This window comes from Lucilia cuprina, chromosome 2, assembly GCF_022045245.1.
Source record: "Lucilia cuprina isolate Lc7/37 chromosome 2, ASM2204524v1, whole genome shotgun sequence".
Classification (NCBI taxonomy): Eukaryota; Metazoa; Arthropoda; class Insecta; order Diptera; family Calliphoridae; genus Lucilia; species Lucilia cuprina.
In genome coordinates, this window is record NC_060950.1 from 41,475,953 (window position 1) to 41,500,857 (window position 24,905).

At 30.4% G+C, this 24,905-nt stretch overlaps 1 protein-coding gene across 1 annotated transcript in view; it reads right to left on the reverse strand.

The window, feature by feature from the left end:
* The window catches only part of LOC124420830 (retinal homeobox protein Rx-like), a 135,984-nt gene that overhangs the window by 82,289 nt on the left and 28,790 nt on the right, over nt 1-24,905 (reverse strand). The window contains exon 2 of the mRNA XM_046955092.1: nt 17,382-17,504. Within this exon, the coding sequence (XP_046811048.1) occupies nt 17,382-17,504 (123 nt within the window). The remainder of the gene's footprint in view (nt 1-17,381; nt 17,505-24,905) is intronic.

A 24,905-nucleotide genomic window follows, 5' to 3' on the forward strand; every position in this document is an offset into this window, starting at 1 on the left:
ACCTATTTCAGACATTCAGGAATACGCTGTGAAAATTTCAAGAAAATCGGTTCAGTCGTTTAGTAGTCTATAAAGTTTAAACATACAAACAAACATTAATTTTTATATATATATACATAAAGATAATACCACGACCTCTAGAATAACAAATATAAAGACTAAGAATAAAGTGGTTTCTTATAGTATTCATTTAATTTTTGAAAGTGAAAAGCTTGATAGCAATTCTAATTGGTAAATTAATGTATTTTTGTGTAAATTATATTTCTTCCGAATTTTATCGTTTGGTAATGTTTTTAAGTGAATTATGGAGATGTAGGAACAAAATTTCATCATGTTATCTTTTTATATGGGCACACAGATGGACAGACTCAGAAATTTATACTGAACCGATAGTTTGAGGACTAATATTTTGGACGTTACAATTAGCAGCACAAAAATTAAAAATTAAAGATATTAAATACAGAGAAAACAAAACAATTTGTTTCAGAAAAATTAATATGGAAAATATGCTAAAAAATGTTGGAAATATGCAAAATATATGCAATTTAAAGCAAAATATGCAATTTATAAGAAAATGTGCAAAAATATGCAACAACAAATCGATGCTATTTTGTAGCAAATTCTTTGATTCGAAAAGAAAACTTTAACTAGTTTTCTTTTATTTTGTTGAGTTACTAAGTTATTTGAGTTACTGACTAAAAACATGCATTTGCACAGAATTCCTTGCACTGGTCATTATATTAAAAAAATTAAAAACAAATTATATTGAATATTTTTCCAAAGAAATCAAATTTTGTTTTACTACCTTTACACGATAAAAATATTTTAAAGAGAAAAATAATTTTTTTTTTTTTCAAAAAGCTTACTATATTTTTTGTGTACAAAAACCAGGGTTCCAAATATTCATTCACTTAACATTCACGCACATGAAAAACGAAAAAATATTTTGTTTTGTTATCTTCCATTCGTGTACAAAAACAAACAAAAAAAGTTTGCTTTATTCATTCTTGCATGATACTATTATTGATGTTTTTTATTTTCGCACAATATTGAGATAATAAGAAAAACTTTTTTTTATGCACATGGACATTTTTGAGAAATAAAATTTTTGTAAAAATCTCACAACTGAAAGAGCATAAAGTTTTATTTTGCACTAGCATTCTAAAATGAAATGTAAAATTTGTTTATAGTTTTGTTGATAAATAAATGTAAAATGTCGAGATTGAGAGTGTTTGTGTTTTTGCATGAAGGAATGAAATAAGAATATGTGCAAAGACTGGTTAAACAACAATTTTGTGTTTTTTATGATGCGTTGGATAAGTATGAAGGGAAAACAAAAAACATTCTCTTGTTCTCTATCACAAAGCTTAAAAATATATTATGCTCTTGCCTACATACCTACATTCTTACATATATATAAATATATGTTTATTTCTGGTTTTTTGTCCGGTACTTGTCGTGCTTATTTTTCTTTTTTCTTGCCAAAATTTTGTTTGTTTACTTTATTTTATGTTAAAAAAATACACAGAAAGATACCAAATAAATTAGAGTAGGGTAAACGAGAATGTTTTGTTGTTGTGCAAACAAAAATATGTTGATCCGCACCGAAATAGGGATGTATTTATTTATTTCATTTTTAATTTTTTCAATACAAATTGTTTGACTAATTTGTTATGAGTTTCTATTTTATTATACCCTTCACCTTCGTGAGAAGGGTATATTATAAGTTTGTCATTCCGTTTGTAATTTCTATAATATAATTTTCCGACCCTATAAAGTATATATATTCTGGATCCTTATAGATAGCGGAGTCGATTAAGCCATGTCCAATATCACTAAATCGATGTACTCAGTTCCCCACCAGCGATTGAAAATCCTATCCTCGGTTTAATTAAAAAAAAAATATGTTCGATTTTTTTGAAATGGGTATCGAAATTAAAAAAAAACTTGTAGAATATTTTTGATATGCAAAATTATTTTTAGTGGGTTGGAGAGGCATTTTGTTTTCGCTTGTTATTGAAATGGGTGTCAAAATGTCGTAATTTTTAGCTCATACAGAAAAATATTCCAAAAATTATTTGGCATTTCAGAATTTTTTGAAATTTCTATGCCCTTATAATAAAGTCATTTTGCGGACCAGAAATACACTAACAACCATTTAAATTATTTTCCCACGACAAGCATAAAGTTGCATCTCAACAGGATATATTGATACATGCTACGCGACTATTTGTCGTGGCAATTATTGAAATTGTTGACTTTGGAATTCCTACTGGGATTCTGATCCATTTGTTGGGTATTTCGGACTATTAAATACGTTTTTAGGTGCTGTTGCCAAATTAACAGAGGCCATCCCAGCTGCGTGGTTGTAAACGGAAGTGATGTTTTAACATCTCGGATGTTAAGGCAAAGGTCAGAGTGGAAATGAAGGAGAAACTCCTTATGGACTCCCATTTTCCGCCCGGTATATTGAATAACATAGATGAAGCGATATTGGAGGAAGTTAACACGCTCGCTCCCTGTAAAGCTGCTGGGTCGGATTGCATTTTACTGGCACTCTTGGAGGCGGGACTGATTTCCGTACATCTGTTTCAGATATTTACTGCATGCTTGAAATTCAAATATACCCCTATTAAATGGCAGAATACAGGCAGGGTAATATTTGTATCTAAACATGGGAAAACTAGCAATGCGACACCTAAGTCTTATCGACCGATAAGTCTTACGTTCTTCCTACTTAAAACCTTGGAACTAATAGTCGATAGTATGGTTAAAGGCAGTATTCCCGACAAAAACCTAAAACTGTCTTAAACGAAGTTGTGCGCTACATAGCTGCATCCTTTGATAGCAAACTATATACACTGGCGATATATATGGACATCGAAGGCGCCTTCAATAACATGCACACTGATAACTCTTATCCAATCCCTAGACCAGTTTTTCGTTGACGGGAGCTCCGTAACTGGATCAACCACATGCTAAGGAATAGATGGATAAGCTGCGAGATGTACGATATAACTATCAGGAAAAAGGTATTTCGCAGTATACCTCAGGGTGGCATTTTGTCACCTATACTCTGGGTTACCACGATTAATCCTAACCGAGAAAGGATTTAGACATGTCTGCTATGCACGAAGTACTTTTAAAGGGAAAAGATCCAAATTACTTGTGTAGAAGAGATTATCAGACGTGCCTGATCGTATACCAGACACAGAATATGTCGGAAACTTTGAAACGCTGATTCCAGATAGAATGTCTTGGTCAAGCGGATCATTAGAGCAAACACGAGCAGAAATCCGTTGTTACACTCATGGCTCTAAATTGAGGGAAAAGTGGGACTGGGATTCTATACTAAAGATCCAGATCAGAAATATATCACAGTTTAACAAATCATAACACAAGCTTCCAGGCAGAAGTACGAGCAATAACGGATTGAGTAAATTGGATTACAATAAATATGGCGCCCACAGCGCTTAATATATTTACCGACAGCAAGAAGGCAATTAGGGCGATATCAGGAGATATAACTAAATCTAAGACCTATTTGATTGTAAAAAAGCTTTAACTGAATACTCTCCCAGAGGTAAGGTTCACATCATACAAGCCCACTCGGGAGTAGTCGGTAAAAAAAAAGCGAATGTAATAGCTTTAAAGGGAAGGGAGCTTAAGGCAGTTAACCTGACAAACGCAAAACCATTCGACGCAACAGACGCCGAACTAAAAATATGGGCGAGAGAATCCCTAAGACCTCTTGGAATAATGAAACTGTTGGTGAAACCACCAAATCCCTATGGGGAGACCCTATTGAGAGCAAGAAGAAAAATCTCCTCAAAATGAGCAAGTCTGAAGTTAGTATAATAGTACGTATTCTGAGTGGACACACAGGATTACGAGCACATTTATGCAAAATTAGACGTGCGGATTCAGACGTATGTAGAGCATGCGGAGATGACAGTGAAACTCTGGAGCACTTTCTTTGGCACTGTCAGACATTCGTCGAAGTTAGATCCAAGTATCTTGGAAGTGATGTTATTCCGGAAATAACATTCCTGGCTAACACTGATTGAAAGATTCTTAGGAATTACGTTGAGGATACTGAGTTTCGGAACACTAAAAATAATTCATTCAGTTCCCTCTTTTTTTCTTCTCATGATTAGGAGCGCACAACAGGCCCGATTATGGCCAAGGTGCATTTCTTCAAGGTGCATCTATCTATCAACCTAACCTATAACATTTAAAACCAAAATATGAACATCCGGAAGATTTTTTGAAAAGGGTCTTTAATTAGCAATTGGGTCAATTATCAACTAATTCCGAATCCCAGAGATTTATAAATTTCTAATAACAAACTATTTTTGTGAAATGCATAAATCTTAATACCTTTAATTTTTTTTAACTATTTATTGACAATGATATAATTCTCTGTAAGAGCACGCAGAGAAAAAACATGGTTGTGGTTAAAATTATGATTGTAGTCTAAATTATGATTGTAGTCGTTATTGTAACAATTTTAAGATATCATATTTCATCATGATATTTTTATATTTATCATAATATTGTTATACATGATCATATTATGATCCAAGGTGATTGAAATTTCGTTTTAAATATGTATCGAATATATATCGAATCAGTAAAATTACAGTCTCTAAAAAATATATAATATACTTACAATAATTAACACAATTCGCGAATTTAAATTTGCCAATTTATATGAAATTTTGGTTCATAAAAAATTGAGGTATAATTTCATAAAAATACTAGTATATTTAAGCCTGTTGTGAACGTTAGGCATTTTCTAAAGCGGACCTTATATGGAGGCCATTTCAAATTGTAAACCGATTTTGTCCATTTTGAATACCAATCAATCTGCTACAATAATTTAGGTGCTATCGTTCTTTTAAGAGACTGACTGACAGACATGTCTAGATCGTTTGAGAATAAGGACCTAGAAAATTTCAATGTTACAAATGAGATCAAAGATATATAGTCAAAACTAGATAATTCAAATTAAATGTTTCACTTTTCATAGCTATTTTCTATTTTAATTTTCCAAATTTTAAAGAGTGTGATATTAAACCTTAGGACTCTCTAGACAATACAACAAATTTTATTATTAATTTTATCAAAAAAAAAATGTTATTAAATTATGTTTCTTTTCACTGGATTTATCTAAAATCATTGAGAGGTCTGAGAGAATGTCTGAGAGATAATGATGATTATCTAGCTACACGTACATTTGTAAATTTTGTATAACTCTAACAAACAGTACAGAAAGTATCTTTCTGTATATATATATATATATATATATATATATATATATATATATATATATATATATATATATATATATATATATATATATATATATATTATATATATATATATATATATATATATATATATATATATATATATATATATATATATATATATATATTACATATATGTATATATATATATATATATATATATATATATATATATATATCTTGACTAAATTTTTTTTGTTTACTTTATTTTATGTGAAAAGAATACACAGAAAGATACTTTCAAATAATTTAGAGTAGGGTAAACGACAATGTTTTTTAATGTTTTTATTAACAAGACTGTAAGATCAATTATGTTTAAAATACACTATGGTGAAGGGTATATAAGATTCGGCACAGCCGAATATAGCACTCTTACTTGTTTTTTATTTAAAATTTTATTAAAATGTTTGTTCATTCCCTCGATCATTTTTGAAGCTAGTCATAATAAGTTAACAAAAAGTTAACTTGATTTTTAGTTAACTCACAAAATCCTACAGGGTATTTATGTTGTTTTAATTAAAAAAATAAACTACCTTTTTAGAGTAAACTTTTACAAAATTTGTTTGTATGTACGCTAGATTATTATCATCACTATCTCTCAGACATTCTCTCAGACCTCTCAATGGATTTTAGATAAATCCAGTGAAAAGAAACATAATTTAATAACACTTTTTTGGTAAAATTAATAAAATTTGTTGTATTGTCTAGAGAGTCCTTAGGTTTAATATAACACTCTTTAAAATTTGGAAAAATCACATTTATTTAAATAACAAAAGCAGGTATTCGAATTTTTCCTGTATTTCACTTTTCAAAAGATTATACAAAACACAAAAATTCGAATCGATTTTTTTTTTGCTTAAAATGGTTTTAAGGGGTTATACCTATCAACCGAAAGGATATACATACATATATTTGGACAAGGATCTAAACTAATTTAAGTAAATGTCAATTTTTCAAGTTTTAAAATGTGTGATATGAAATCTAAGGACTGCCTAGATAATAAAAGAATTTAATTTATTTATTTTGAACACAAAAAATATTATTAAATTTGGTTTCTTTTCATAATATACCTAAATTCCAATATTTATGTAAGACACTGTATATTTAGGTACACAGTTTTTCATTAATCGTAATAAAAACAAATAAAGCTGTACAATTAACTTAAATACCTATAACAAATGAAAAACAAAACATCATTAAAGTAAACCGTTATGGCAAAAACACAGACACAAGTTGTGCCTAACAACTAAAAAATCAAAATATTTTTCCACATACATACGTATTGAATGCAAAAGAATGATGAAACATATTTTGTTTGTAAAAAAATTAAAATGAAAAAAAAAAATGAGAAAACAAAAAATGAGAAAACATTTTTTGTTTTTTTTTTTTATTTTTGTAAAGTAGCAAATAAACCAAACAACGCACATATGAAAATAAGAAACAAACTACAAAAAGTCCGAACACATATTAGAAAAAACAAAAAACAACATTAATGAGTATATACATTAATGAGAGTGATGAGAAGGCCTCTCAAATTTATACATTTTACATTTTCTACTTCTCAAAATTCATATACGGGAATATGTACCAAAATAAAAAAATAAATGTTTACATTTAAGAATGCTTAAAACGAAAACAATTCTTAGCTATTCATTTGCAAAAGTGAGCATACAACAAAAAGTTTTAAAAGTACACTCGTTTTATCATAAATGTTTAAATTTATGTGTTCATAAAAGAATTTTTCTGAACCCTGACAAAAACAGAAAACTTAAAAAAAATAGTAAAACGAACAGACTTTATATGTACTTATATATAACAATGTTATATGTGATTTATTTTTCATTATAAAGCATTTATCTTCAATATATTACCTTGATTCCGATTTATTTAAGAAAAACTTTTTTTCTGTAAGAGGCTTTATATGGGACCGATTGTCTGTGATAAATTTCTTCGAAATATTAATGTTAATAAGTTAATTGTGAGTATTCAAGTCACTTTCTAAAGGGGACTTTTGTGAATAACAAAATATCATATTTTCCACCATACGAACAGTTGAATTACTTAATTCGACCTGTGAATGACAATAGCCAATTAACCTGATTCTACGACACATTCGTAATTCGTTTTGACAATTTATCGCCATGTTGATTTTTCATTCTTTATTTTTATACCCTTCACCTTGTTGAGAAAGGTATGAATGAATGTCGAAGTGCTTTACGTGAGTACCTGCCTTGATGCCCTACCTCACACTGGTTTTTTTCATCGACTGGGTATACTTAAACAACGGTCTACCATCGCCCCTGAATCCTGCAATGAAAAACTCAGATCGCAATTTTTGTAAATGGATTGGGCCGGTCTTTGCTGAAGTACTTGAGCTAAATAATCTCCGACCATTGGATTCTCTGTTGATTCGGCAATAGCACCTAGAGACGTAACCGGTGGACCCAAGGTCAAATCCATTAAATAAGCCGATTACTTTGTTCAAACTCACAGGGAAACACTGTGGTAATTCTGATATGAACAGAGTATACTCTGAACATATCTGGACATCCATCACCATACAACCCAGCACACATCTCATTTATATGAAACATTCATGAGGGAAAAACGGGCGAGGCCCGCCGTACCCCACATTCATCCCAACCATATACAATTAATACCAACTCATTTCCAACGCTTAGTCCCACAGTCACTCCTCTGTGGGGTATCTGTTGTTTCGGCCACAGCATCGAACTTATCTCGAAATATTGACTTGACCTTACATCAGTCTTTTAACCACAAATTACTCTTCAGCGAATTTGGGTTTAAACCATAGTCACTACGTGGATTCCAAAGGACATTTTGGTACTTTTTCGTTTTTCAAAAGGGACTTTTCGATTTTTCTATAATATTGAACCTAGAAACATGAAATTAAGTATGTGAGAACCGGAAAAAGTAAACTTTTGGTACTTTTTTTAAAGGCACTTTTTGAATTTTCTCTAATATTATATGTAGAGTCTGAATTAGGTGAGAACCCATAAAAGGGAACTTTTTGGTACTTTTTCGTTTTTCAAAAGGTACTTTTTATATATTATATCATATTGAACATAGGAACATGAAATTAGGTATGTAGATTCGGAATTAGGTGAGAACACATAAAAGGGAGCTTTTTGGAACTTTTTTGTTTTTCAAAAGATACTTTTTGAGTTTTCTATAATAATGAACACAGAAACATGAAATTAAGTATGTAGAGCCCGGATTAGAGGAGAACAAATCAATAGGGATTTTTTGGTACTTTATCGTTTTTCAAAAAGTACTTTTTGAATTTTATATGATATTGAACCTAGTTACATGAAATTAAGTATGTAGATTCGGATTTAGGTGATAACACATAAAAGGGAACTTTTTGGAGCTTTTTTTCTTTTTCAAAAGGTACTTTTTTAATTTTCTATAATAATGAACACAGAAACATGAAATTAAGTATGTAGAGCAGGGTTAGACGAGAACTAATCAATAGGGAATTTTGGTACTTTTTCGTTTTTCAAAAAGTACTTTTTGAATTTTCTATAATATTGGACCTAGAAATATGAAATTGGGTATGTAGAGTCGGAATTAGGTAAGAAACCATAAAAGGTAACTTTTGGGTACTCTTTTGATTTTTTTATAATATTGAAACTAGAAAGATGAATTTATGCATGTTGAGCCCATAGAATGTGCTGTAAAAGAGGCCTTTTTGGTAGTGACTGTTATTTTACACACCATGGTGAAGGGTATATAAGATTCGGCACACCCGAATGTAGAATCTTACTTGTTATTATACAAAATTCGCTAATATTAGATTACTATTCTGTTACTATGTAAACAGAATAATAAATAGTACTATTTTATGCAATTATTTCATGAATATCGTTGAAAATAGTAAAAATTCAAAAAATACAATTCGTGCATTTTGGGAAAAAAAGTCATTTTATACATTATAATATACAATACTATTACAATATCATTTATTATTATTATTATTATTATTATTATTATTATTATTAATATAATTTTCCAAGAAAAAATAAATAAAGTACAAACGCTTCAAAAAAAGAAGCGAAAACAATTTTATGGAAAAACAATATCATAAGGAAAGGTACCAAGTAGAACATAAATACTATCGTTCTCGATACGAGAACGACAATCACTTATGATAGTTTTTATCATCGATATTATATCGATATCATCTAAGTGATATCGATATAATATCATTTCGATATCGATATAATATCGTTTTGTTTATTGGGACAGTACAAAAAGAAAGCTAATATTAAATAGTAAATGTTTATAGTTAAAAAAAAACTGTATTACCTATATTTTTAGAATTTTTTAATATTGTTCTAAAATTTAAAAAATAATGAAATACAGAACAAATACAGAACTCTAACTAAAATACAGAACATTTTCACGTTTTTTAGTAAAGAATAATTTAAACGGAACAGGGCTGTTTTGTATAATACAGAACTTCTGGTTACCGTAAATAATACAATATAATACAGAACTTCTGGTTACCGTAAATATAGTACGTAATTGGGAGTTAAATGATGAATGGAAGCGTGAATTTTGCATAATTGCATCATGTGAACGGGGTATTACATTATTTTAACAAATTAAATTATTTATTTTTTATTTGTCTCTAACCAATGGAAACATCAGTGGTTACTAAGACTTACCTCTCTGTCCTAAACAAGGTACAAAGATTAGCCATGTCTTGTAATCACTGGTTGTTTGAGCTCCACTCCTCAGGCTAGTCTAGAGACGATGCTAAACACAACATCCCTTGATATATACATCAAATGCATTTCTGCTAAATCTGCTCTACGACTTAAATATTCGAACGACTGACGCACGACCACATTGGTGATGGCACTGTTACAAAAGACAGGCAAATGCACTGAATTTTAATTGGTCATTCGAGACCATAATACCGACAATGGATGATTGAGCCGCGAAGACTGTTTTGAGGGACGACATGACTTCAATCTTTATTGATGACTCAAAGACAGAAAGGGGCACGCGATCGGGAATCTTCTCCGAAAAAACTAAATCTTCTTCTGTCTTTTCGACTACCAGACACTTGCACGGTCCTTCATGCAGGGATATATGCCATCTATACCACCTGAGTTCCGTCTCACTCAAAGCCATTTGGTTGCGCATGCATCTGATATTTCATTTCCCCAGATGACCTCATGTCCTGGAACTAGGCATGCCAGCCTGGCTGGATTGTCCAGCAAATATCTATCTATCAATATTTATGGCTTGGAGGTAGCTACATTTCACCCTTAGATGATTTTTAAATTGGACGTAACATTCTATGCCAGTCTTCTGATATCTCGGATCCTTCCCCAAAATCTAAAGTTGTGGCTACACTGGAAAAAAGTACATTTAATTACATGAAATATAGGCTTTAAAAATGCTCATATAAAATGCTCTTATATAAAAATACCTGTATAGTTCTTAATACAAACAATTAATTTGCTGGGGATATGGTCGCAAATATTTTTCATGTTTTTTCCATACAACTACTTGTATGTTTCTTTATTTACAAATTTTTAAAAATGTTTATACTAATTTTTATAAAATATGATAACTTTTTTATGATAAATTAGCTAATTTATTTTTTTATAGGTTCATATTTTTAGAGAAGTTCTTTAAATAATAAAAACTAATATAAAATGAATAATCGGGAATGGCAGCCCATATGATACCAGATATGAGCATAACTAAAATATAATTTATTTTTTAATATATAATTTATATTGAATTTTGTCTTAATTTCCATGTACTATTTTTATTGATGAAAAACTGATTTTCTGAAAGAGTGCTAGGATCAATTATGGATCGATCCTATTAAAATTTGGTGTTGGATTTATTTTCTTATAAGAGATAGATTTGCAGAATTTTATCCTGATTGTAGTGTTTAAAAGGGAATTAATGACCTTGAAGCCATTTTTAAGAGCTCCAAAGCCCTATTCCTGGAGTGCGGTTTTATGAGGGTTAGGGGAATAATGGTCCGATTTAAACTATTTTCAAAAAACTTCGTTCTTGGGTAAAATGAAAAATATCAGCCTATTCGTATCGATTTATCTGGAAAATTTTGACTTGTAGTTTGATTACAAGTCGGATGAACAAAGCTAAACCATTATTATGAAAATTACAGCCAAACCACAAATATTGACATATCATATGTAACGATCTTAAATGACGACGCACAGTGGTATAGGAAAAAAAGAGGGAAATAATTCGGTCCTCAAATTAGGACACCTCGACTATGTTAAACGATCCTATTTCTTCATTTGAGTTCCGATTTAAGCAATTTCATATATAGAATCTCCTCATCGAGCACTATAAAAAATGTCGTCGTAGCAGTAAATTATCTCTTGTAGTTTAGGAGATATTCGCATTTGAAAATTAAAATTTTAAAATTTTTACCGTCCTTACTTTAGTTTTTTGATAATAGCGGGTCCAAATATTCCCGATTTTCGCCATTTTTTATTCGCTTAACAACATGTTTATATATCAAGCAGTGAAAAAATTATGTAAAAGTCATGACTGAGTCCAAAGTTATAAGCATTTTAATTTAAAAAATTAAAAAAGGCGATTTTTTGCCATTTTTTTGGGAAAAAAGTATCTTTTTCTTTTTAAGTTATCTAAAAATCTACTAAGAAGATGTATATAGAATTTATACTTTTTGGAAAGCTGACTTTACATAAAATACGATAAATGAAACAAAACCTAAAAATTTTTGATACCGAGGGGACCAGGTCCATCCAAAAAAACCCTATTTTTTATGGAAAATTCAATTTTGAGCAAAAATTCTGAAATCGCATAGTCGATATCAAATTATAGTGACCAGTTTTATATGACGCGATATGTTCTTAATCATTTTGTAACGAGTTTCGATAACCCCGCCCCTGGTATGGATATAATAGGCAAAAAACCAAAAACTCCCATTTTTGGGATTTTTTAAAACTTTTTTGGGAATTCCGGGATTTCTAATAAGAAAATTCGAAACTATTTAATTTTTGATTTTGAGTAAAAACATCTACCTAACTGTAAAATTTCATCAAAAAATATTCATAAATAAAATTTTTATTGCAATTTGAAAAATTTGTATCTTCACAAAAACTGAATAAAAAACACTTTTTAATTTTTTTAAAAAAAGTATTCCGCGAATTTTTTAATTTTCAAAAATACTTACTTGAAAATTTTTTAACAAATTTAATAGTTAACCTTATGGATGAAAATAATAGTACTAGGAAAATTCTCTAAAAGATGTTGAGTTTTCCCTAATTAATTTGTCACTTAAAAAACATTAGTTAGGCATGTTACATATCAATGGAAAGGTAATTTTTCTATTTTTCAAAACTTTATAATTAAAAAATGGTTTTTATTCAGTTTCTGCAAAGATACAAAATTTTAAAATTTCAATAAAAATTTTATTTATGAATATTTTTTGATGAAACTTTACAGTTAGGTAGATTTTTTTACTCAAAATGGAATTTTTTGGTTTTTTGCCTATTATATCCATACCTGGGGCGGGGTTATCGAAACTCGTTACAAAATGATTAAGAACATATTGGGTCATATAAAACTGGTCACTATAATTTGATATCGACTATGCGATTTGGGAATTTTTGCTTGTTTTTTGTCTATTATATCCATACCAGGGGCGGGGTTATCGAAACCCGTTACAAAATGATTAAGAACATATTGGGTCATATTAAACAGGTCACTAAATTTTGATATCTACTATGCAATTTGAGAAGTTTTGCTCAAAATTGAATTTTCCATGAAAATAGGGTTTTTTTGGATGGACCTGGTCCCCTCGGTATCAAAAATTTTTAGGTTTTGTTTCATTTATCGTATTTTATGTAAAGTCAGCTTTCCAAAAAGTATAAATTCTATATACATCTTCTTAGTAGATTTTTAGATAACTTAAAAAGAAAAAGATACTTTTTTCCCAAAAAATGGCAAAAAATCGCCTTTTTTTAATTTTTTAAATTAAAATGATTATAACTTTGGACTCAGTCATGACTTTTACATAATTTTTTCACTGCTTGATATATAAACATGTTGTTAAGCGAATAAAAAATGGCGAAAATCGGGAATATTTAGACCCGCTATTATCAAAAAACTAAAGTAAGGACGGTAAAAATTTTAATTTTCTAATGCGAATATGTCCTAAACTACAAGAAATAATTTACTGCTACGACGACATTATAGTGCTCGATGAGGAGATTCTATATATGAAATTTTTTAAATCGGAACTCAAATGAAGAAATAGGATCGTTTAACATAGTCGAGGTGTCCTAATTTGAGGACCCCCGCCAGGCCCCTGGTTGGCCTATAAGGTCCAAATTCAAAACCTAAACTCGACAACACCTCCTCTTTGTGCATACCAATTTCATTGAAATCGGATTAACCGTTTAGAAGTTACCGAATTATTTCCCTCTTTTTTTTCCTATACCACTGTGCGTCGTCATTTAAGATCGTTACATATGATATATCAATATTTGTGGTTTGGCTGTAATTTTCATATATTCATTTTCAACCGTTCTCACAACTAATAATCAATTTGCCGCTATAATGGTTTAGCTTTGTTCATCCGACTTGTAATCAAACTACAAGTCAAAATTTTCCAGTTAAATCGATACAAATAGGCTGATATTTCTCATTTTACCCAAGAACGAAGTTTTTTGAAAATAGTTTAAATCGGACCATTATTCCCCTAACCCTCATAAAACCGCACTCCTGGAATAGGGCTTTGGAGCTCTTAAAAATGGCTTCAAGGTCATTTATTCCCTTTTAAACACTACAATCAGGATGAAATTCTGAAAATCTGTCTCTTATTAGAAAATAAATCAAACACCAAATTTTAATAGGATCGATCAGTTTCAGAAAATCAGCTTTTCATCAATAAAAATAATACATGGAAATTAAGACAAAATTCAATATAAATTATATATTAAAAAATAAATCATATTTTAGTTATGCTCATATCTGGTATCATATGGGCTGCCATTCCCGATTATTCATTTTATATTAGTTTTTATTATTTAAAGAACTTCTCTAAAAATATGAACCTATTAAAAAAAATGAATTTATCATAAAAAAAAGTTATCATATTTTATAAAAATTAGTATAAACATTTTTAAAAATTGGTAAATAAAGAAACATACAAGTAGTTGTATGGAAAAAAACATGAAAAATATTTTCGACCATATCCCTAGCAAATTAATTGTTTGTATTAAGAACTATACAGGTATTTTTATATAACTTATAATAGCTCTTTAGGCATAAATGTGAGCATTTTTAAAGCCTATATTTCATGTAATTAAATGTACTTTATTCCAGTATAGCCACAACTTTAGATTTTGGGGAAGGATCCGAGATATCAGAAATCTGGCCTAGAATGTTACGTCCAATTTAAAAATCATCAAAGGGTGAAATGTAGCTACCTCCAAGCCATAAATATTTATAGATAGATATTTGCTGGACAATCCAGCCAAGTCCAGCCAGGCTGGACTTGGCTGGATTGAGGACATGAGGCCATCTGGGGAAATGAAATATCAGATGCATGCGCAACCAAATGGCTTTGAGTGAGACGGAACTCAGGTGGTCAAAAACCACCACTTGTAGAATATCGACAATACTGACTCTGACATCAGATAGGACTCTCTTGTCTCTTAGTAAAAGCTCGTTTAGACTTATTAACGTATTACTCGGAACGTATGGGCTACTGTAGAAGCTGAACTCGCTTGCTAGCAAGCAATCCACATAACCTAATATTGAAGACGACACTCATTTATTTGTAATTCGTATGTAATTTGCAGATGAAATTTTGTATGGCCAGTCATGTCATTCAGTATGTAATTGGGGGTTAAATGATGAATGAGAGCGTGAATGACGAAATAAGTAGTTGTTCTACACCATTTCCAATTGTCTATCAGAACTTTTCAATTAAATTTCAAAAACTTCTAATTATATTTCAGAAACTTCTAATTATTCTTCAGAAATTTCTAGTCATATTTCAGAAATTTCCAATTGTATTTCAAAAATATATTTTATATTGTAGAAAATTCTAATTGTATTTCAGAAATATATTTTTTTATTTCAGAATTTCCTAATTATATTTCAGAACTTTCTAGTTATATTTCTGAAATTTCTAATTAATAATAAGAAATTTCTGACAATCAATTGGAATGTTTGTAATTTGATAAAATTATGACTTGAAAAAAAGGATTTAGAAAAAATCCTGGGATTTTCTTGATGTGGATTTCAGAATAGTCATAGAGATGCAGGCAAAAATTTTGCAAATCTCACTTTGTTATAAAAATAATTGTTCAATTCACAATCAAGTTGTATTTGTACCTACTAAAGTGTAGTAACAGTGATTGTGAACAGATCTTTGCAGCAAGTCATACGTTTATGTTCTCAATGAAAAAAACTATCAAAACAAATATACATAACAATGTCAAAAGATAAAAAATCAAAAAATATTAAATTTATTAAACATGCGAAATAAACCATATTTTAAACTAATAAATAAATTGTTTTTAATGAAATTTTAGTTTTTTTTTTGTTTTGGTAAACAGCTGTTTGTTTTTGATTTCAATGTTACGACTTTATTGTTTTTATACCCTACACCTTCGTGATTAGGGTATATATAAGTCTGTCATTCCGTTTGTAATTTCTATAATATAATATTCCGACCCTATAAGGTATATACATATATTCTGGATCCTTATAGATAGCGGAGTCGATTTAGCCATGTCCGTCTGTTCGTCTGTCTGTGTGTATGTTGAAATCAGTTTTCAGAAGATCCCATATATCTGCGAGATCCGAATTTTCAATAATTCTATCAGAAATACGATCGAATAGAACGCTATTTAAAATCAGCCCAATCGGCTCATAAATAACGAAGATATGAGTTAAAATCCGAGACCACCTCTGAAAATTTCATAAAAATTTACTTTTTTTCGTGCATGCTTATACATAACAATAAACAAACAAAAACAAAACACAGTATCAAACGGTAAATCTTTTTTGTTACTTGTTGTAAATTACAACTTGTAATACTTGTTTATAAACACAAAGCATCACGTTACGTTGTTATTGACTAGAAACATAAAAATAAGTATGTAGAGCCTGGATTAGGCGGGAACACATTAAAGGGCACTTTTTTGTACTTCTTCGTTCTACAAAAGGTACTTTTTGAATTTTCTATAATATTGAACCTACCCACATGAAATTTATCATATAGGACCTTGACTAGGTAAGAATATATAAAAAAGGATTTTTTGGTACTTTTTCGTTCTACAAGAGATACTTTTTGAAATTTCTATAATATTGAACCTAGAAACATGAAATTAAGTATGTAGAGCCGGATTAGGCCAGAACATATAAAAGGGGACTTTTTGGTACTTTTTCGTTCTACAATTTTCTCAATTATTGAACCTAGAAACATGAAATTTAGCATGTAGGACCTTGAATAGGTAAGAACCTATAAAAAGGGATTTTTTGGTACTATTTCGTTCCACAAAAGGTATTTTTTGAATTTGCTATAATATTGAACCTAGAAATATGAAATTAAGTATGTAGAGTCGCAATTTAAGCATGTTGAGCAAGACAAGTGATGTAAAAGAGGACTTTTTGGTACTGACTGCTTTTTTAACACACCATGGTGGAGGGTATATAAGATTCGGGACAGCCGAATATAGAACTCTTACTTGTTTTTGCTAAAATCGTTTGAATTTTTTGTTTATATGTTGAAATAAACAATTGGCAACACTAAAATTTCTTACAAACATTGAAAAACATATGAAAAACTGTCGAAGGAGTTGTATAGAGCTTTTGCATAGAAAATACTAACAACATTGTTATGACTATTGTAGCAGCTGCTGACATACAATGCAAACAACGCTACAACATCAATTGTGAATTGAACAAATAATTATTTTTAGTACACATATTATTAATGTAATAAGTATACTAATTAATATATTTACTAATGCTATGTACATAAATTAATAATGTTAACATATTTACCATTATCTATAATGTTGTCATTTTGCCCAAAAGTATTTTTTAAAGAACTGCACTTTCGTTCATTGCTTCTTAATTCTACATTGTGTTTTATTTGATTGGAGTATTCTTTGCCTTTACTATAGTCTAAAAGTAAAAAATTATATGTACATAACAATAATTAATGTAATTGATAATCAAAAGTTTTTTTAATTTTATTAATTACAAGCTATACCCTGGGTGAATGCTACCCAAAAAAAAACAATATAAATAAAATACAGACTTTACGATTTTTGAAGATTCTTGCTATAACAGTTTCCCTGATATACGAACTTTTGTTATTAATTCATATGGTTCACCTATTTATACCTAAATATTCACATGAATGTCTCAGTTTTTTATTTTATGATTTTATATCTTTAAAGTATATATCTTATATATATAGCGGAGTCTATTAAGCCATGTCCGTAAGTATGTCTGTATGTTTGTTGAAATCAGTTTTTAGAGGACTCCAGATATCGGCGAGATAGGAATCTTTAATAATCCTGTTATCAAAAGTTCACCTATTTATATCTAAATATTCACATGGATGTCTCAGTTTTTTATTGCAAAATTTGATGATTTTATATCTATAAAGTATATATCTTATATATAGCGGAGTCGTTTAAGCCATGTCCGTAAGTCTGTCTGTATGTTTGTTGAAATCAGACTCCAGTTATCGGCAAGATCCGAATCTTCTATAATCCTGTTAGACATACTTTCGGGAAGATCGCTATTTAAAATCAGCAAAATCGGTCCAAAAATAACGGAGATATGAGCAAAAATCCGAGACAACCTTTGAAAATTTCATCAAAAGTTGAAATAGAAATTGAAAAAACAAAATACATACGGTAAATTTTGTTATTGTACTCTTGTTTATAATAATTAAGCAAGAAGAGCAGAGCAAAAGCGAGAGCAGCACTAGTGTGTTATTATTTAGAAACATGAAATTAAGTATGTGGAGCCAGGCTTAAGTTAGAAGCCATAAAAGGAACTTTTAGGTACTTCTTCGTTTTTCAAAGGGTACTTTTTGAATTTTGTATAATATTGAACCTAGAAATATGATATTATGTATGTAGATTCGGAATTAGATGAGAACACATAAATGGGATCTTCTTGGTACTTTTTCATTTTTCTAAACGTACTTTTTGAGTTTTCTATAATAAACCCAGAAACATGAAATTAAGTGTGTAGAACCCTGTTTAGACGAGAATTCATGTGATCACATGAATTCCAAAGTTGTTCATACAAAATTCTATGCAATTACTACAGACTGTAGATGTTGTAGTTTCTTACATATGGAAATGCATATACTTATTATTATCTATGTGGGCGTGGCACCTCGCCTACTTGAATTTCCAAAACAAAATTTATCTCATAGTTCCTTCCAGACGAAATTTTGTATTTAATTCATATATGTGGTACCAAGCCCCATAATGAAAGTCCGCCCGTTATTCTCTAAATACATGAATGTCAAAGTACTTCATGTAATATTTAAAGATTCTAGCCCTCAGATAAAATTCAGCCTTTTTTCTCCAAAATTTTCAGATGAATATTAAACTTCTTCTTGCAAAATTTCAATAAGTCATATTGACAATAAAGTGATTGCGGCAAAATTTCTATCTGTTATTATACCCTTCACCTTCGTGAGAAGGTATATATAAGTTTGTCATTTCGTTTGTAATTTCTATAATATAATTTTCCGACCCTATAAAGTATATATATTCTTGATCCTTATAGATAGCGGAGTCGATTAAGCCATGTACGTCTGTCTGTCCGTCTGTCTGTATGTTGAAATCAGTTTTTAGAGGACCCCAGATATCGGCGAGATCCGAATCTTCAATAATTCTATTAGACATGCTTTCGAGAAAATCGCTATTTAAAATCAGCAAAATCGGTCGGTAAATAACGGAGATATGAGCAAAAATCCGAGGCAACCTCTGAAAATTTCATCAAAAAATTTTTAAAAAAGCAACAAAAACACTGTACGTAGAAAATGATGTATACGTGTGTGTGTAGATGTATTTGGTTTTATTCAGCTGTGTATTTTTTTGTATGTTTGGAATCCAAACATACAAAAAATACACAGCAAAAAATATGATTTGCAATTTTTGTTAAAATAAAATAATTTTCCCTTTTGCTTTGCAAATATATTTTTTAATGAATAGAAAAAAAGTATTTACACGTTTTCAATTATATGAGAGTAGATTGTGAGTTATTGTACAATAATTTTTATGCGAATAATGTAAGTTTGAAATTTAAAACTAACACAAATTTTTTCCCAGTGCTTTTTAAAACAATTTTTTTACGATAAACAAAAACAAAATCTACGTCTCTTCAATGTTTACCAGCAATGAATCAGAGGTCGAAGTCGACCGGCTTCGAGTCGGAGCTTAGCCGCCGCCGAACTATATTTAGTTGCTTGAGCCGCCGCCGAAACATTCGGCTTAAATCGGCTCAATTTTTTAATGTTTTTATTAACTAGACTGTAAGATCAATTATGTTTAAAATACACTATGGTGAAGGGTATATAAGATTCGGTACAGCCGAATATAGCACTCTTACTTGTTTTTTTTCTCAGATTACTGATTTAATATTTTCTTCATATGGTAGGTGCCACACTCAATATAGTCACCCAGCAGTTCGACAAAGAGTCAATGCGTACGAAAAAGACAGTAATTTCCACTAATAGTTACCCACCTAGATGATCGTAATTCGTATGTTTTGGGTCATTCGTCATGAATGTACCCTTTGTAATCGAGAATGAAGACAGTTGTCACTTTAGTGTCCCCTTTGTATGCGGCAGCGGAGACAGTCGTCTCTTTATTGTCCTCAAGTAACCTAGAGATTATACTCTTAAAAGTTGTTTTTTGTTGTACTTCCGAAAGTAGTTATTTTACCCATCTTTTGGAGAAATGATTATTACTTTCTACTAATATGCTACCATCTGGTTTACTCAAATTTATAACTTTTGGGTCAATCGTCACATTATTGTCCCATAGTATTCTGGAGAGTAGACACTTGAAAGTTTTAAATTTTTGTTCCATTAATATCTTACCACTTGGCAGACTCCAATTCGTATGTTTTTGGTCTTTCGTCACAAATAAACTCTTTGTAATTGAGAATGAAGACAGTCGTCACTTTAGTGTCCCCTTTTTAAGCGACAGCGGAGGCAACCGTCTCTTTACTGTATCTTTGTAGGGTGCAGAGTGACGATTGACTTCCTCGTAGGACAAGCCCATGTGAAAATGGTCGGTCACCTGGGTAGTAATGTGGCTAGGGGCCACCACAAGTGGTAGGTTAAGTGGTCAGTTCAGGGCTGTCCCGTCGAACTGCTGGGCATTCCGCCCATTTTGTCCAAAAATCTTCTGACTTTTAACATTTATTTTGAATGTGGACTTGACACATCGCCCACCTGAAATGTTGAAGTAAAAAGTAGCCTATAGTTTCTTCCAGAAATACAGGAACACACTGTGAAAATTTAAGAAAAATCGATCCAGCCTATAAAGTCTAAACAAACATACAAATACAAAACCATTTACATATATATAGATTAGATTAACAGCGACTTTCTAAATTAATCACGAAGCCATTAACTTGAACACTTTTGTTACTCTAAAAAACGACTATTCCCAAATGCTCATCCGTAGATATCAGTCAATTTTTATTGTACAAACATAATCATATGTATTTATTTAGACATACTTTAATTTGATACTTTATTTGTAATTCTGCAACAAAATGTCATTCATATTTTATTCCTTTAAGTGTCCTAATTGTGAAAGTAAACATTTTTGAAAAAATATGGTGGTTCATAGTAAAAATCCTAAAAGAAGCCAACAATCTTAATTTTCAAAATAACTTACACAAATTAATTATACAAATTAACCTCCGGTCTACCAGACTAGAACACTAACCACTAACCTACCGGAGGCCTTTTATAATTTAGCAGTTTGACATGTTTATGATAAATTACTGATTTACACACGGAAAAAATGAAATTCAAAATCAAACAAAAATTCACAGAAGCAAGTATTTTATTACCCTCCACCATCCATTAGTCATGATAAAGGGTATATGTATATAAGTTTATCGTTCCGTGTGTAATAACACCAATAAATATTCATCTAAAACCCAACAATGTATTTATATTCAGGGTCCTTGTAAAATTTTGAGTCGATGTAGCTATGTCCGTCTGCCTGTCTGTGCACAGTGGGCAGAATGGAAATATTTTGCAAATAAATCTGGCATTTCTAAACGGCTGATCGGGATAAAATTTGGCGTGAGCGTAGCCAAGAAGTATTCGAGTTTAAGTTTTGAAGATGAACCCCGCAGATGCCCCAGGGACGGAGCTGTGGCGGCTCAAAGTAGGGTACCTACGACACGTAAAATTTTTAAACTCGTGCCATTTTTTTGTTTTTCACCCAAATACAAAGATTTTTATATTTTCTGAAAGCGCTCGACGAGATCTTGAACTACTACTTATCTCTTATAATATCCGAGTTATAGGCATTTAAAAATTTAGTGATACAAAATTTACCATATCTTGGTCCGCCTTTTTTTGAATACCGGACGTAATTTTGGACCAAATGGACTCAATTTTTTAGACAACAAAATTTCCAATAATATACAAAAAATTTCAGATCAATATCATTTGCAGATCCAAAAATATACGTTTTTTAATTTAAAAATTCCAAAAATTTTAGATTTTTGCCGTATCCTTTAATTTCATATTTTTCATATTTTAGTATTAAATATGACAGAACATGTTTAAATCTTATATTTACCTATTTTCTCTTTGTTTGCTTATCCTTATAATTGAAAGGTCCTATTATGCTTAAATTTTCAGAAATTTATTTCATTTATTTCATTTCGTTCTGTTTCGTTTATGATCATGTATGTAAAATTATACAGGTAATGATAATTTCGATTCATTCACTAATAAGAAATATCAATGACTGAATTACAGGTTATAGTAATATAGTCCTAAATGTTAATAGGTAGACAGTTCGTAATTTTTTACTTTGGAATACCTGTATCGGATATGACAAGAATTGGTATATAAGTAAACTTCTGAGATTTTAGATACCATATTTAATAAATCTACAATGAAGATTACATTAAAGTACAAAGAGTTGTGTTCCGTTTATGGAGTGTATCTTCAATAGGGCCAGAAAGAATTGAAGACATTTCAAATTATATAAAAAACTACATATAGTAGAAAAGTAGACAAAACAGGCATATCAAAAATTGAAAACTTTTTAAAACTTTTTGTTGTAAAAAGTAAGTCTGTGGATGGAATTCAAAAGAAATTTCGATTAAAATTTTGTAGTTGTTTGGAAATTACTACGGAAATCTCAACTTACAACACATCAGCAGGAGCGCCTTGCAAGTCATACGAAGACTTATGTTCAAGGTCAAAAAAAGAGGGTCACACAAAAACTTTTTTCAATCTCAAATGAGGAAATTGCTGATACATTTAACGAAATGCTGAAAAAGGAAAACCAACCTATGGATGCCGCACATATTGCAACTATTCTTCCTAATGCATCACCAAAACGACTTAAGCGAATTGTGGAGAGTATACCAACTCCAACATCACAATCAAATTTTACTGAAGAGGAAGCAATAGCGCTTATGTTGGAACTGGGTCTCAGTAGAAATAAGTACCAAATATTAAGGAAAGCTCTGCATGAAAAAGGACACAATATATTACCATCATACAAGGCGATCCAGGGAAAAAAACAAACTATCCTACCAACACCTATTGCTGTTAATGATGTGGAAGCTTGTATTGATATATCATCTTTGCTCGAAAACACAGCATCAAGAATTTTGTCAGACAAACAAGCTTGTGGAAGTCGGATATTAGCAGACTACAAAAGTGTATTTATGTCATCATTAGTGCCATTACGAATTCGTTCATATTCCCTTTATCCATCATCGTCAAGCATCGGAAATTCATTTGAAGATATATGGATCAATACAACTCCGGGTTCAAAAAATTTTTGTAGACCCATTGGATTTGAATATATAAAGGAGTCAAAGAAAACAACAAAAGATTTAGTGGGATATTTAAAAGATGAAATAAATGCACTGCAGCCCATTTGCATAACAATAAAGGAATTCTCTATTGACGTATCATATCAGCAAAGCTTAACAATGATTGATGGAAAGGTCAGCAATGCCATAACAGAAACTTCTTCCTTCTGAAGATGTTCAATATGTAATGAGAAAAAGTCGCAATTCTCAAATATAAACAAAAGCAGAAGTATTAATAAAGAAGTCCTGTCTTTCGAAATTTCACCACTTCATGCCAGAATACGATTTTTGGATTACTTTTTACACATAGCATACGACCTCAAATATAGAAGTGTGCCAGAGAATCTCACTAAATCAACAAAAAATAATGAAGAACTGAAAGAACTGAGAGCTGCGGAAAAAAGCAGAATCCAAGAAGAATTTAAAGTTTAGATGGGATTAAACATCGACAAACCACTTCCAAGTTGCGGTAGTACAAATGACGGTAATACGGCGAGAAGGTTTTTTCGTGATTTTGAAATTACTTCAAAAATAACTGGAATCGACAAGGAGTTGCTTCGAAGAGTTAACACTATTTTAATGGCACTAAATAGTAAACATAATGGAAATCGATTTGGGGAATATACATCTGAAATTTCTAAATTACTTGTATCTCTGTATCCATGGAGGAAACCAACACCAACAGTACACAAAGTATTGTGTCATGGTCAAATAATAATTCCATATTCTTCCACTTGGAGAGTTAACAGAAGAAGCCCAGGAAGCGAGGAATCGAGATTTTAAGCATGTTCAACTTTTCAGCTCAAATGCTCCAGGCAATCACAGAATGAAGATATTTTTAATAGTTTACTTTTATCTTCTGATCCTGTTCTTTCAAATATGCGAAAAAGATGGATTTGTTATGAAACTCTATCATCTCAAAACGAGGAAGATTTAAAGGACTTATATTACCTTCTGGATATGTATACCGATATGACAGATTATTTAAAAAAAAATAAGTAGTGTTAGGAATTAACAATATAAGTAGGTTGTAAGAATTAATTGTATTATGTATTATGTGTATTATTAAAAGCTATTATACTAACTGACATTTCCTAAATACATTTCTTTCAGGGCTGGGAAAATACTTTTGAAGTAAATAGAAAACATATTGAGGTTTCCAAAACTGCTTTCAGTTTTCTAATCCCAGCTTTGGGATTTTAGAACATGTCGAAGCGTTCTGCGTAAAGATACCTTTTAGAAAACTATAAAATTGTTATATGTTCTTAAAGAAAATTTTATTTTATTAATAAAAGAGTTAAGACACATTTTGGGCAAAAAACGAGAAAAATCTAAAATTTTTAAATTAAAAAACGTATATTTTTGGATCTGTAAATGATATTGATCTGAAATTTTGTATATTATTGGAAATTTTGTTGTCTAACTAACAAATGAGTGCATTTGGTCCAAAATTACGCACGGTATTCA